General features: G+C 45.1%; 1 protein-coding gene across 2 annotated transcripts in view; it reads left to right on the top strand.

Annotated features, from left to right (window-relative positions):
• Positions 1 to 15,472, top strand: part of LOC307026582 (histone-lysine N-methyltransferase 2C-like) — a 96,867-nt gene that overhangs the window by 43,342 nt on the left and 38,053 nt on the right. For both annotated transcript variants that reach the window (XM_079662099.1, XM_079662098.1), the window contains exons 42-47: positions 650 to 745; positions 2,638 to 3,124; positions 6,585 to 7,171; positions 11,089 to 11,373; positions 14,285 to 14,601; positions 15,109 to 15,299. In XM_079662099.1, the coding sequence (XP_079518225.1) occupies positions 650 to 745; positions 2,638 to 3,124; positions 6,585 to 7,171; positions 11,089 to 11,373; positions 14,285 to 14,601; positions 15,109 to 15,299 (1,963 nt within the window). The remainder of the gene's footprint in view (positions 1 to 649; positions 746 to 2,637; positions 3,125 to 6,584; positions 7,172 to 11,088; positions 11,374 to 14,284; positions 14,602 to 15,108; positions 15,300 to 15,472) is intronic.

Genomic DNA, 15,472 nt, shown 5'->3' with positions numbered 1-15,472 from the left:
ATTTGGGGTCACATTATATTTGAATAACAATAATAGATTTAATTTCTAAGCGCTTTTTCAGGTGCTCAAAACACAGTTTATAGTAGTGATGAAAAGGAAATACAATAAAATAAAAAGTACAGTTTTACAATTGGCAAAATGAAAAAGTACATAGGGGCTGTTTGAAATTACAAATATCTACACATGTACAGATGTATCTACTTCAACACACACACATACACACACACACACACACACACACACACACACACACACACACACACACACACACACACACACACACACACACACACACACACACACACACACACACACACACACACACACACACACACACACACACACACACACACACACACACACACACACACATATATATATATATACAAGCACATACACATATACATTCAAACATACACCTATATGCAAACATACCCTGCAGTAGTTTGAATGGAGTAAATCATCGTACAGGAAGTAGAATTCATGGCTGCAGTCACGGTGCTGGTTCCCCCCCCCCCCCCCCCCCCCCCTGCTCTGATTGTAACCATGGTAACCTCCATGCTGCATGTTTTTGGGGGGTTTCGATCATTTTACGCCATTGTGTCATTGCCTTCCACTAATCCCTGTGCTGTGACTGTCATTGAAAAAGGGAGAGGGTAAAGACAGAGGGGGAGCCAAAGCCCTAAAATCACCATCAGATAAAGATTGTCCCTACCAGGCACCTGTAGCAGGACCAGAGGCTCTGGTAAGAACCAACACAGGCAGAGACCCTCCCTCACACTGCACTCTCTCTGGATCCCAGATGCTGGACCACTGCTTTACATGTTCTGTGTTTAAAGAAACCCTTCAAGATCTTTCCACCTTCAGTTAGCCGTGATGTTGCTATCTAACGAGCTAACACTTCTCTTTTCACACTTTTGTGCACACTTATCCGCTGCAGAACATCAACGCCAACTTTATTGTCAATCTTTCAGTTTGTGTGTTCAGACAGAGGGATCGAAATACCGTTTCCCCCTACAATATGTATACACCTATCTATACGCAATCAGCACACATTTATACATATGCACATATGTTCTTAAATTAGCATTAGCAGTCATTAACGTGAGTTATTATGAGATCAGTCTGAACGGCCAAAAGTGACTGAGATGTGATATTTTCACCCATGCTTTCAGCCCTAAGAATGAATCATCTCAACACAAAAGCTAAACTAGGATAAGATGGAGAAACCGGCTGCAGGGAGTTCATTCTTTAGGTTCAACATGTGATTAAATGGTTCTCCTTCAATCAGAACTGGTTTCTCCAGCGCTTTCATAAACCCTGTCAGTATAGAGTCGCTCCTCAAAGTTAAGGAGGGGGAGTGTTGCCACTCAGATTAACGCAGCTGGACCGAGGGTATCTCCTCTGGTTTACATGTATTTGGGGAAAACCAAAGCATGTCCGCCGCCTTACAGCGACTGCCTTATCCCAGCAGGGAGGACAAGTATCTGTCGTGGATCCGACGTAACACTCACAACATTAAAGACAGAGGAATCAGTAAAACACAGAGATGGTTGAAGTTAAATATCATAGTGCTTTATTGAGACACGTTACCTTGCACCAAAGCAGTAAGAACATCTCCCAGGTTATAAACACAGCACACGTAGCAGACATGTTTTGACCTTATACAGTCATATATGTTGCATCCTCTGTCTCCTCAGACTTTACATGATCCCAGATTTCATGACCTTATTTGACAAATGACAATAAAAGCCTTAAGTTATTTAGCAGCTAGCACACATGCCCATAGAGAAGCGAAGTCCCGCTCATCTACTTACGACCCATGGGACCTTATTTCTGAAAAAGTATGCATTGAAGTCAACAGAGAGAGAAAGATTATCTTTCCATCCCGTTTGAATTGTGCCATGAATTACACACATGATGTTTGTCAATTTAAACAATAATTTCCAAAAAAGTCACAGTTTGTCGTAAAACTGTTGAAATATAAGACTATGAAAAATACGCAACTAGAAAGACTACAAATCCCAGAGTCCCGGTCCCGCATGCTGGCTCTTATGAACAGACTAACTCCCCTTGTGTGTATGTACAGCTCTCAACATGCCCAGACTTGGAGTGATTTTCACCTCTTTTAATACTTTCCGCCTCGTTCTGAAAGAAAGAAGTGAAATGTGTCAACGTGACGCCGTCTGGGTGTGTGGAGCGAGATGGGAGATGTAGTTCATTGAGCGGTTTCACACAAAGTGTTACTTCACAGTTTTAGGACACATTTTAATTGTTTTGACTTTCAAACGTATCTTTTAAATTGACAAACATCATATGTGTAATTTCGTGGCACAATTCATGGAAGATAATCTTTCTCTCTCCATCGACTTCAATGCATACTTTTTCCTAAATAAGATTCATGGAGCTCCCCGGAAGGGGAGGGGCTTCGCCTCTCTATGTAAACAACTGCTGGTGAAGAAATCGATGGGCGTGGCCTCTTTCCGTGAAACTGAATGCATTCCTCACATAGCATGGCTTGAAACTCATGATGATATAAAGAGGGAGGGACAGTGAGCTGCCCCATCATCATGTTTACCTCCCCCTGTGTTACCTCCCACTTCCTCACCTCTCTCCCCCCTGTCTCCCCCCTTTCAGGTAATGCGTCAGAAGAGTAAACAACAGGCGAAAATCGAGGCGACTATAAAGCTGGAGCAGGTGAAGAGTGAGCAGCTCCGTCAGCAGAACCTCCTGCCCCCCGTCTCCCCTGACGCTGGCAGCAACTCCCCCTCGGATCACCCTCCGTCCAGACACCATGACGACGTGTTCCTCCGCCCACAAGCCCCGCCCCCATCCGGTTTCTCTTCCCTCCCCCATTCGCCCCTCCCTTCCTCCCCTCTCCACCAAACACCATCCTCCCCTCAGATGTTCTCTCCACCTTCGTCCCGCCCCTCCTCCCCCTGGGACCCCTACAGTAAAATGGGGGGAACGCCTCGCCCCGCCCCCCCCTCCCAGAGTAACCAGGCCCCCCCCCTGCAGCGCCACAACTCCCTGGGAGGAGCCTCGCCCGCCCACGACGCCTTCGGCTCCCCTGCACCCTCCCCCGACTCCAAGACCCCCGACAGGAACCTGGGAAACCTCCAAGGTAAATCCAAATATGTATTTTCTTGTTTCCTCCACCTAGTAACTCGGAGTGTGTGGAAACATTTCCACCAGGTTAGTGAGTGCGGTGTAGAGGTCAAACTATGCCAAATTAAACTTACACTGAACAAAAATATAAACGCAACACTTTTGTTTTTGCTCCCATTTTTCATGAGATGAACTCAAAGATCTAAAACATTTTCTACAAACACAAAATAACAATTTCTCTCAAATATTGTTCACAAATCTGAAAAAATCTGTGATAGTGAGCACTTCTCCTTTGCCGAGATAATCCATCCCACCTCACAGGTGTGCCTTAGCCTGGCCACGATAAAAGGCCACTCTGAAACGTGCAGTTTTGCTTTATTGGGGTCCGAAAACCCTAGGGTTAAACCCTAACCCTAGGGTTAAACCCTAACCCTAACATGTCACCCATCTCCTTGGCATAGAGTTGATCAGGTTGCTGATTGTGGAATGTTGGTCCTCTTCAATGGCTGGGCCAAGCTGCTGGATATTGGCAGGAACTGGAACACGCTGTCGTATACGCCGATCCAGAGCATCCCAAACATGCTCAATGGGTGACATGTTAGGGTTAGGGTTTAACTCTAGCGTTTTCGGACCCCCCCAGACCCCCCCAATAAAGCAAAACTGCACGTTTCAGAGTGGCCTTTTATTGTGGCAAGCCTAAGGCACACCTGTGCAATAATCATGCTGTCTAATCAGCATCTTGATATGCCACACCTGTGAGGTGGGATGGATTATCTCGGCAAAGGAGAAGTGCTCTCTATCACACATCTTTTCAGATTTGTGAACAATATTTGAGAGAAATGGTTATTTTGTGTTTATAGAAAATGTTTTAGATCTTTGAGTTCATCTCATGAAAAATGGGAGCAAAAACAAAAGTGTTGCATTTATATTTTTGTTCAGTGTATATTTAAGCAATAGCTCACGACAGGCCGTGGTTAGCTGTGATATAATGAGCATATACCACGGCCTGAAGTGAGCTATTGCTTTTATAAAACGGTTACCAAGTGTGGCAATATGAAAGAAAAATACACACTCTAATTTAAATAGTTTTTATTAGTAAATAATGATGTTCAAAATAAAATAGTCCCTCCGTTGCCTTCTGCACGAAACATAGTGCGAGATGGTTGCTATGCAACAACACTAACAGCTAGCGAACATATTAGACACAGAGCGTTGATCCATTATTTGGCTGTTTATTTACATTAATGTGTATGTTGCTGTTTATTGTGCATCCACTGAAAAACTGTCCAGCATCAGTAGCATGGCTTACGTGGTCACTTGTATAGGTTGAGGTTGTTCGAGGCTGTTTCTTGGCGTGGAGAGAATATTGCTCCACTTTCTCCGGTCCCCGAGATTGGGCTTCCAGTAGCTCTGGAAAGAGCTTTCGCACCTGTGGCCACTAACGGTCATAATTTCTCTGCTTTGTTTCAAGACCCGCATCAGAAAGCTTTTGAATGGTGCTACTTTTCCAGTTGGTCTACCTGCTCTTCACGTAGCTCTGCATGTCGTAGTTTAGGTGCTCTCTGGAGATAGGCACTTCTCAATCCACTCCTCCATAGTAAGACCCCCCCGGAGGTCGAAGTTAATCTTAAATGTTTCCATCTTATGCTTTGTAAGTTTGTTTCCTAACGGAAGAAATTTAAATATATTTATAAAACTGACAAGTCAAATCAAGCAATCTGATTGGTCGATAGCGTTTTTGCGGACCTCTTTGATTACAGATTTGAAAACATCGTTGCTTGCTTTAAAAGTAGCACAATTCATGATGTTAAACCTTCAAAAGTATCTAGATATCCCTGCCCTAATGCCAAAGGAACTGCACACTGAATATGTTTTGCCGTTTGATGTCTATGTCTGGACCGCTGCGTCAAAAAGGAGGGCTTCTGCCCCGTTACTTCTCCGCTGCTTTCTTGTTCCAGTATGAAAAGCTTTTCAGCCCAACGGTATACTGTTTTTCTCAGACGCGGAGGGATACTGACTTGTTGTGAAAAGTAACTTACAACTCTACCCGTGGTATACGCTCAGTATATCACGGATTGCTTGATTTGACTTGTCCGTTTTATAAATACATGCTATACCTTGCTATACCCGCAACCTCCGTTCCAGCTGAGAGGGTCTTCTCTACAGCTGGGCTGATTGTGACTCGCCTCCGCACATGAAAGCTGTAGGCCTATAGCTGTCAAACTACTGTGATCACCAGTTCAATACATTTGACACATTCGACTTGGTTTCTATATTTATTTGAACATTTATTTATTTATTTCCAAAAGTTATTGAACAAAAAAAAAAAAAAATGTTAGGAATTTCCTTTTGGCCAATTTTTTATAGGATATTTACATTTTGGTTAACCGGTTTTTGCGGGGTTGAATATTCGAATATACATTTGCTTTCAAATTCCCATCCCTACTAGTAACCGTCTCCTCCTCGTCTATCTCCACCTAGTAACCGTCTCCTCCTCGTTTCCTCCACCTAGTAACCGTCTCCTCCTCGTTTCCTCCACCTAGTAACCGTCTCCTCCTCGTTTCCTCCACCTAGTAACCGTCTCCTCCTCGTCTATCTCCACCTAGTAACCGTCTCCTCCTCGTTTCCTCCACCTATTAACCGTCTCATCCTCGTCTATCTCCACCTAGTAACCGTCTCCTCCTCGTTTCCTCCACCTATTAACCGTCTCATCCTCGTCTATCTCCACCTAGTAACCGTCTCCTCCTCGTTTCCTCCACCTAGTAACCGTCTCCTCCTCGTCTATCTCCACCTAGTAACCTTCTCCTCTTGTTTCCTCCACCTAGTAACCGTCTCCTCTTCGTCTATCTCCACCTAGTAACCAACTCCACTTCGTTTCCTCCACCTAGTAACCGTCTCCTCCTCATCTATCTCCACCTAGTAACCGTCTCCTCTTCGTTTCCTCCACCTAGTAACCGTCTCCTCCTCGTCTATCTCCACCTAGTAACCGTCTCCTCCTCGTTTCCTCCACCTAGTAACCGTCTCCTCCTCGTTTCCTGCACCTAGTAACCGTCTCCTCCTCGTCTATCTCCACCTAGTAACCGTCTCCTCCTCGTTTCCTCCACCTAGTAACCGTCTCCTCCTCGTTTCCTCCACCTAGTAACCGTCTCCTCTTGTTTCCTCCACCTAGTAACCGTCTCCTCCTCGTTTCCTCCACCTAGTAACCGTCTCCTCTTGTTTCCTCCACCTAGTAACCGTCTCCTCCTTGTCTATCTCCACCTAGTAACCGTCTCCTCCTCGTTTCCTCCACCTAGTAACCGTCCCCTCTTGTTTCCTCCACCCAGTAACCGTCTCTTCCTCGTTTCCTCCACCTAGTAACCGTCTCTTCCTCGTTTCCTCCACCTAGTAACCGTCCCCTCTTGTTTCCTCCACCCAGTAACCGTCTCTTCCTCGTTTCCTCCACCTAGTAACCGTCCCCTCTCGTTTTCTCCCCTCAGGTGTGCAGCAGGCTCGCTCCGTTATGATGAGCCCTCCCTCAGGCTCAGCCCCATCAGGTCTGGTCTCCATGCGAGGCTCAGAGTACCAGAGGCCTCCTCCCAGTACCCTCCGTGTCGGGGGGTCTGAACTGTACAATCGTGGGGGTGAACTGGTCCAGGGCGGTTTGTTTAAAGCCCCGATGCCCCCTCAGGAGTCCTTTGGCCCCCCAGGAGGAGTTCGAAGACCCACAGATCTGGGTTTTGACTTCCCTTCCAGTCCACTATCAGGACTTGGTTCCCCTCATCGGAGCCCTTACGCCCAACAGATCCCAGACCCCTTTTCCCAGCTTTCCCCCGGGACCCCCCGTCCACATTCTGACCCAGCGTACCTGTCTCAGTACAACCAGCAGTCCACCAGTAGGAGGCCGTCCCCCTCCCATCAGAACCTGGACCCCTACGCCTCCAATCCCGGGACCCCTCGCCCATTCCCTCGATCCCCAGGAGGACAGCGCAACAACGACCCCTACAACCAGCAGCCCTCCACCCCGAGACCCCCCACTGGGGAGGGACTTGGACTCTCTGAGACCTTCACCCCCCAACATCACCAGGTAACAGTCCACCTGTCAGTCAGTCTCAGAGGTGGGAAGTAGTGGAGTACAAATACTTTGTTACTGTACTTTAGTACATCTTTCTGGTATCAGTACTTTACTCCACTACTTATTTTACTGACTACTTTTTACTTTCTACTTCTTACATGTTGAACTCAAATACATTACATTGCATTTAGCTGACGCTTTTATCCAAAGCGACTTACAATAAGTGCATTCGACCAGGAAGATACAACCTTTAAGAAAACAGAATCATATAAGTACATCAGGTTTCATAGAGCCAAACATTTCAAGTGCTACTCAACTGGCATTTAGAAAGCCAGCCCTTTATTAGTATATAAGTGCTTTGTTAGTAATTCTATCGCTCGAAGTGGAGTCTAAAGAGATGAGTTTTCAGTTTGCGTCGGAAGATGTGTAAGCTTTCTGCTGTCCTGATTACAATGGGGAGCTCATTCCACCATTTTGGAGCCAGGATAGCAAACCCACGTGTTTTTGCTGACGGGAACTTGGGTCCCCCTCGCAGTGCGGGTGCAGCGAGCTGTTTGGCTGATGCAGAGCGGAGTGCACGTGCTTGGGTGTACGGTTTAACCATGTCCTGGATGTAGGAAGGGCCAGATCCATTCGCAGCATGGTACGCAAGTACCAGTGTCTTGAAGTGGATTCTAGCAGTTACTGGAAGCCAGTGAAGGGAGCGGAGGAGCGGGGTGGTGTGGGAGAATTTGGGAAGGTTGAAGACCAGACGAGCCGCTGCATTCTGGATGAGCTGCAGAGGTCGGATGGCACATGCAGGCCGACCAGCCAGGAGGGAGTTGCAGTAGTCTAGGCGTGAGATGACGAGAGCCTGGACCAGAATCTGCGCTGATTTCTGGGTCAGCTGGGGACGTATCCTCCTGATGTTGTAAAGAGTGTATCTGCAGCAGCGGGTTGTAGCAGAGATGTTTGCAGTGAAGGACAGTTTGTTATCTAGGACCACACCCAGATTCCTTGCAGTCTGAGTCGGGGAAACAACAGAGGTGCCGATGTTGATTGTTAGGTCAAGAGTGGGACAATCTTTTCCCGGAAAGAAGAGCAGTTCAGTCTTGTCAAGGTTGAGCTTGAGGTGATGAGCAGACATCCACCGAGAGATGTCTGCTAGGCAAGCAGAGATGCGTGCGACGACCTGGGTCTCTGAGCGGGGAAAGGACAGAATTAGTTGGGTGTCGTCAGCGTAGCAGTGGTATGAAAAACCATGCGGGCTAATGACAGACCCGAGCGAGTTTGTGTACAGGGAGAAGAGGAGGGGACCAAGAACCGAGCCCTGAGGGACCCCTGTAGTTAATTGACAAGGGTCGGACTCGGACCCTCTCCAAGTAACCCTGTAGGTGCGGTCGTTGAGGTATGAGGTGAGGAGGGAAAGTGCAGTGCCTGAAACTCCAAGTTCTTGGACAGTGCGAAGGAGGATCCGATGGTTCACCGTGTCGAATGCAGCAGACAGGTCCAGAAGGATGATGACAGAGGAGAGGGAGGCTGCTTTAGCAGTGTGCAGTTTGTCAGAGACAGCAAGGAGAGCAGTTTCTGTTGAGTGACCTGCCTTGAAAGCAGACTGGTGCGGATCCAGAAGGTTGTTCTGATGGAGATAACAGGAGAGCTGTTTAAAGATAACAGGAGAGTTGTTTAATACCTGTACTTTCTACTTCTTACATGTTGAACTCAAATACCTGTACTTTCTACTTCTTACATGTTGAACTCAAATACCTGTACTTTCTACTTCTTACATGTTGAACTCAAATACCTGTACTTTCTACTTCTTACATGTTGAACTCAAATACCTGTACTTTCTACTTCTCACATGTTGAACTCAAATACCTGTACTTTCTACTTCTTACATGTTGAACTCAAGTACCTGTACTTTCTACTTCTTACATGTTGAACTCAAATACCTGTACTTTCTACTTCTTACATGTTGAACCCAAATACCTGTACTTTCTACTTCTTACATGTTGAACTCAAGTACCTGTACTTTCTACTTCTTACATGTTGAACCCAAATACCTGTACTTTCTACTTCTTACATGTTGAACTCAAATACCTGTACTTTCTACTTCTTACATGTTGAACCCAAATACCTGTACTTTCTACTTCTTACATGTTGAACTCAAGTACCTGTACTTTCTACTTCTTACATGTTGAACACAAATACCTGTACTTTCTACTTCTTACATGTTGAACTCAAATACCTGTACTTTCTACTTCTTACATGTTGAACTCAAATACCTGTACTTTCTACTTCTCACATGTTGAACTCAAATACCTGTACTTTCTACTTCTAACATGTTGAACTCAAATACCTGTACTTTCTACTTCTCTCATTTTCCAAACAGGCTGGTTCCTTTAGTCTGAATGTGTGTTTGGTGGCGTGATCATTATTATTTAGAGTCATTGCGTGCCTATTGATTTGAACACGATCCGTGTATCCATCATTTCCTGGTCTTCTCTAAAGAAGAGGGACCAATGGAAACGTTGTCATGTTGCCGTTGTTCAGCATGGAAACATTCATTAGCTAACAATGACATTATTGTTCTATTAATATAAAGGGAGGTCAGGTACTCTTTAAAACAGCTGCTAGTTATGGGTACTTTTTACTGAAGTACATTTCAAAGTTCTTTACTTTGACTTGAGTAAAGAAGTTTAGTCAGTACTTCTACTTTCACCAGAGTATTTTGAAACACGAGTATCTGTACTTCTACCTGAGTAAAGGATGTGTGTACTTTAACATCTCTGGTCAGTTATCATTAGTGCTCCAGATCAGGGGTTCCCAACCCCCGGAGGTGTTACTGCCGGGCCGCGAAATAGCTTTGAGTTTATGGTAATATTTGCAGAATTATAAATATTTAAAAATATTTTATCAAAAAATAATTAACTATTTTTTTTATTTTCGCACCTATACCAGCCATATTATTTCATCCAAAACATAAAAAATAAATCAAAATTGGTTAGCATAAGGTCTCAGCCTCTCGTGCACAGAGAAAGTTACCGGTGCGCCAATAGGAAGTGGAGCACACAGGAGACATCCGTTTCATCGCAGACTGTTATGTTATGTGGGGAAATGCAGTGCAGACATTATTTGAGATATATTTCGAACTCGGACTTCCTTTTAAGGACGTTGCGGCCAGGGGGGTAGAGCTATTTTTTTTATTTGTAAAACCTCCTTCACTTCATGAAATGGCTGCAGCATCAGTAGGCAGCCTCTGAGAAGTGCAGGACCAGCGCGTACACACCGCCTTCACTGTGTTCCCCACTGCTGTCGGAGTTCACCGGAACAAACGCCCCGGTATTACGTTATTATGGCTGGCAAACAAGCCCAGGGGTCTCCCTGACATTTCAGTTATATCAATATGTGTACAGTGGTCCTAATTTGTTTTAATTGTATCCTGGTTTTAAACGTTGTTAATATGTTTTGGATGCATAATGTTATATTATTTGTTCAGGCTGTTAAATACAATTAGCCTCTGTTGCCACCTGCTGGTGAGAATATTCAAATCAGCTAAAATTGACAACCGGTCCGCAATTTTTTTTTAATGTATCTGCCGGATTTCCGCACAATAAAGGTTGGGAACCCCTGCTCCAGATAACCTAATACGTTAACTGACCTTTCAAAAGGTGGAAACAAGAACAACAACTCCTTTTAAGGTTTTGAAAAAGATTTTTTTTGCCATAAATTCACTTTTTATTTGCCCAATATAGATCATCTTGGTGTCAAAATCATACATTCTGACCTTGTAGAAACCAAATTCAGACGTCAGGAATTACTCAGAAGCGTATTATTACCATGTCTGAGCCATAAAATCTGTGGCCCCAGAGGGATGAACGGGGCCCTTGTGGTTTTTTTATCCACATTAAAGCTATCTTCAATAATACTCTCTGTTTTCCTCTCTTCAGTTGCAGCAGTCTCCAGGGAGACTACAACAGCATCAGGACTCATTTCCCAGAACCCCCGGGGGCAGCCAGACCCCAAAGCACCCTGCGATGTCGGAGGAGAGCGGGTACCACGGCGGTCAGACTCCGGTTCACGACCCGTTCGAGCAGCAGGGTCACATGACACCAGGCCCCTCACAGACAGACAAGACGACAGCCAATGAGATGGCAGTGCTGGGCGGGGCCTCCTTAGACGGACCAATGAGCATGCTGCCTCAGCTCGGGGACTCCGAGGAGAAGCTCAGACAGGTAGGACCAAATAATAACGTTATTCATCGGAGTTCTACTTTGTTCTCTAGTGTTCTACTTTGTTCTCTAGTGTTCTACTTTGTTCTCTAGTGTTCTACTGGGTTCTCTAGTGTTCTACTTTGTTCTCTAGTGTTCTATTGATTTCTCGAGTGTTCTACTTTGTTCTCTAGTGTTCTACTTTGTTCTCTAGTGTTCTACTTTGTTCTCTAGTGTTCTACTGAGTTCTCTAGTGTTCTACTGGGTTCTCTAGTGTTCTACTGAGTTCTCTAGTGTTCTATTGATTTCTCGAGTGTTCTACTTTGTTCTCTAGTGTTCTACTTTGTTCTCTAGTGTTCTACTTTGTTCTCTAGTGTTCTACTGAGTTCTCTAGTGTTCTACTTTGTTCTCGAGTGTTCTACTGAGTTCTCTAGTGTTCTACTGAGTTCTCTAGTGTTCTACTGGGTTCTCTAGTGTTCTACTTTGTTCTCTAGTGTTCTACTTTGTTCTCTAGTGTTCTACTGAGTTCTCTAGTGTTCTACTTTGTTCTCGAGTGTTCTACTGAGTTCTCTAGTGTTCTACCGAGTTCTCTAGTGTTCTACTTTGTTCTCTAGTGTTCTACTGGGTTCTCTAGTGTTCTACTGGGTTCTCTAGTGTTCTATTGAGTTCGACTGAGTTTTCCCTGAGTTATCTTGAGTTCTCCGGAGTACATTTAAGTTCTCTAGAGCAGGGGTTCCCAAACTTTTCAGCCCGCGACCCCCTTAATAACACCGCCAGGGACTGGCGACCCCTGTCAACGGAGGGAGCCTCGCTGCAGGGAAATTCTACAGATGGCCTGTCCTCCCCTGCAAAATGCCTATGCACACGTTATTATTAATAATAATTAAAAATATATTTTTTACATTTGTTTAATCATCAATTTTTTATTTGGAATCATCTCGCTACCCCCACTTTGGGAACCCCTCCTCTAGAGTTCTCCTGACGTTCTCTTGACTTCTGCTGACTTCTCTTGACTTCTGCTGACTTCTCTTGGCTTCTGCTGACTTCTCTTGGCTTCTGCTGACTTCTCTTGACTTCTGCTGACTTCTGCTGACTTCTCTTGGCTTCTGCTGACTTCTGCTGACTTCTCTTGACTTCTGCTGACTTCTGCTGACTTCTCTTGGCTTCTGCTGACTTCTCTTGGCTTCTCTTGACTTCTGCTGACTTCTCTTGACTTCTGCTGACTTCTCTTGGCTTCTGCTGACTTCTCTTGACTTCTGCTGACTTCTCTTGCCTTCTCTTGACTTCTGCTGACTTCTGCTGACTTCTCTTGGCTTCTGCTGACTTCTGCTGACTTCTCTTGACTTCTGCTGACTTCTCTTGGCTTCTGCTGACTTCTCTTGGCTTCTCTTGACTTCTGCTGACTTCTCTTGACTTCTCTTGGCTTCTGCTGACTTCTCTTGACTTCTCTTGACTTCTGCTGACTTCTCTTGACTTCTGCTGACTTCTCTTGACTTCTGCTGACTTTCTCTTGACTTCTCTTGACTTCTGCTGACTTTCTCTTGACTTCTGCTGACTTCTCTTGACTTCTCTTGACTTCTGCTGACTTCTCTTGACTTTCTCTTGACTTCTCTTGACTTCTGCTGACTTTCTCTTGACTTCTGCTGACTTCTCTTGACTTCTGCTGACTTCTCTTGACTTCTCTTGACTTCTGCTGACTTTCTCTTGACTTCTGCTGACTTTCTCTTGACTTCTGCTGACTTCTGCTGACTTCTCTTGACTTCTCTTGGCTTCTCTTGACTTCTGCTGACTTCTCTTGACTTCTCTTGACTTCTGCTGACTTCTCTTGACTTCTCTTGACTTCTCTTGACCTCTGCTGACTTCTCTTGACTTCTCTTGAATTCTCTTGACTTCTGCTGACTTCTCTTGACTTCTCTTGACTTCTGCTGACTTCTCTTGACTTCTCTTGACTTTCTCTTGACTTCTGCTGACTTTCTCTTGACTTCTGCTGACTTCTCTTGACTTCTCTTGACTTTCTCTTGACTTCTGCTGACTTCTCTTGACTTCTCTTGACTTCTCTTGACTTCTGCTGACTTTCTCTTGACTTCTGCTGACTTCTCTTGACTTCTGCTGACTTCTTTTGACTTCTCTTGACTTCTCTTGACTTTCTCTTGACTTCTGCTGACTTCTCTTGACTTCTGCTGACTTCTCTTGACTTCTCTTGACTTCTCTTGACTTTCTCTTGACTTCTGCTGACTTCTCTTGACTTCTCTTGGCTTCTCTTGACTTCTGCTGACTTCTCTTGACTTCTGCTGACTTCTCTTGACTTCTCTTGACTTCTGCTGACTTCTCTTGACTTCTGCTGACTTCTCTTGACTTCTCTTGACTTCTCTTGACCTCTGCTGACTTCTCTTGACTTCTCTTGACTTCTGCTGACTTCTCTTGACTTCTCTTGACTTTCTCTTGACTTCTGCTGACTTTCTCTTGACTTCTGCTGACTTCTCTTGACTTCTCTTGACTTTCTCTTGACTTCTGCTGACTTCTCTTGACTTCTGCTGACTTTCTCTTGACTTCTGCTGACTTTCTCTTGACTTCTGCTGACTTCTCTTGACTTCTCTTGACTTCTCTTGACTTCTGCTGACTTCTCTTGACTTCTCTTGACTTCTCTTGACTTTCTCTTGACTTCTCTTGACTTCTCTTGACTTCTCTTGACTTCTGCTGACTTCTCTTGACTTCTGCTGACTTTCTCTTGACTTCTGCTGACTTCTCTTGACTTCTCCGGAGTACATTTAAGTTCTCTCGAGTTCTCCAGACTTCTCCTGACTTTTTTTGACTTCTCCTGAATTCTCTTGTCTTGTCCTGATTTCTCCTGACTTCTCTCGAGTTCTCCTGACTTTTCCTAAGTTCCTTTTACTGTTCCTGAGTGTTCTCACGTTCTATATGTTCTGTTTCTCAGCGTCAGCGTCTCCGGCAGCTGATCCTGAGGCAGCAGCAGCAGAAGAGTGCTCTGCGTCAGGAGAAAGGTCTGCAGGAAGTTGGTGCTGCTGTTCTCCCCGGACCCCCTTCTGGTTCTGCAGTACCACGTCTCTGGCCCCAGCCGGACCCCTCAGCTAACCCTCCTGCAGAGATGTTTGGAAGGCCACCGCCTCCATACCCCGGCACCATGAGGCCCGTTGGACCCGCTCAGGTTCCTCGGTTCCCTGGAGGGTTCCCTGGGGAGCAGCAGAGGGGCTTCACCCCCAGAGAGATGGGGGTCCGAGGCCCGGTCATGAGGTGTGTTCAAATTCAAAATTCTGACTTTTTCTAAAAATTCTGACTTTTTTTCGAAATATCAAAATGTGGACTTTTTTTCTAAATTCTTACTTTTTTTTTATTTCCTCAAAATTCTGACTCTTTCCTCAAAATATCAAAACTTTCTGAAAACTTAAAATGTTAATAATCCCTGGTCACCGGCTTGAGCTGTGTTTGTGATCCTCTCCAGAATGGAAGTAGTCATCACATAAGATAAGATGAACCTTTATTAATCCCCGAGGGGAAATTCAGTTGTACAAAGCAGCAACAGGGTAAGCGTGAACAAACAGGACTGCAAAGATTCACAGAGATTAATAAAATAAAAAATAAATCAAATCAAGAAAAAAAATAATACAGAGCATCAAGTAGTTCCTGAACAGTGTCCTTCACATGCTGATATCTAAGAGAGGGAGTTCCTCAGTCACAAGATGGAGGAATAGAAAGCAGTATTCAATGTTTAATGTCTAACGTCTCATCTCTCTCCTCCAGGTTTGGCGTTCCTCAAGGAGCTCCAGCAGGGCTCCAGGACTCCTTCCTGCGTCTTCCCCAGGGATCAGTGCCTGTCTCTGGGCTCGGACTGATGGAGGGAGTCCCGGCCCAGATGAGGAGGCCGATACTGGGGGATTACACCGGGATCCGGCCCCTCCCTGCTCCTGGAGCTCACCCTCACATGATGCAAGGTAACCGACAGTAAAATGCAGCAATTAATGGATTAACAGAACAATAATTAGGAACTGTAAGGCCGTCTTATTATCATATTCACTGATTAAAGTCCATCCATGGAGGACCTTTACACCCAGCGGCTCAGCAAGAAAGCCCTCAGGATTATAAAAGACCCCCATGCCGTCTGGCA

The sequence above is a fragment of the Notothenia rossii genome, assembly GCF_949606895.1.
Source record: "Notothenia rossii genome assembly, chromosome: 12".
NCBI lineage: Eukaryota > Metazoa > Chordata > Actinopteri > Perciformes > Nototheniidae > Notothenia > Notothenia rossii.
This window is presented reverse-complemented; position numbering and strand designations above follow the sequence as displayed.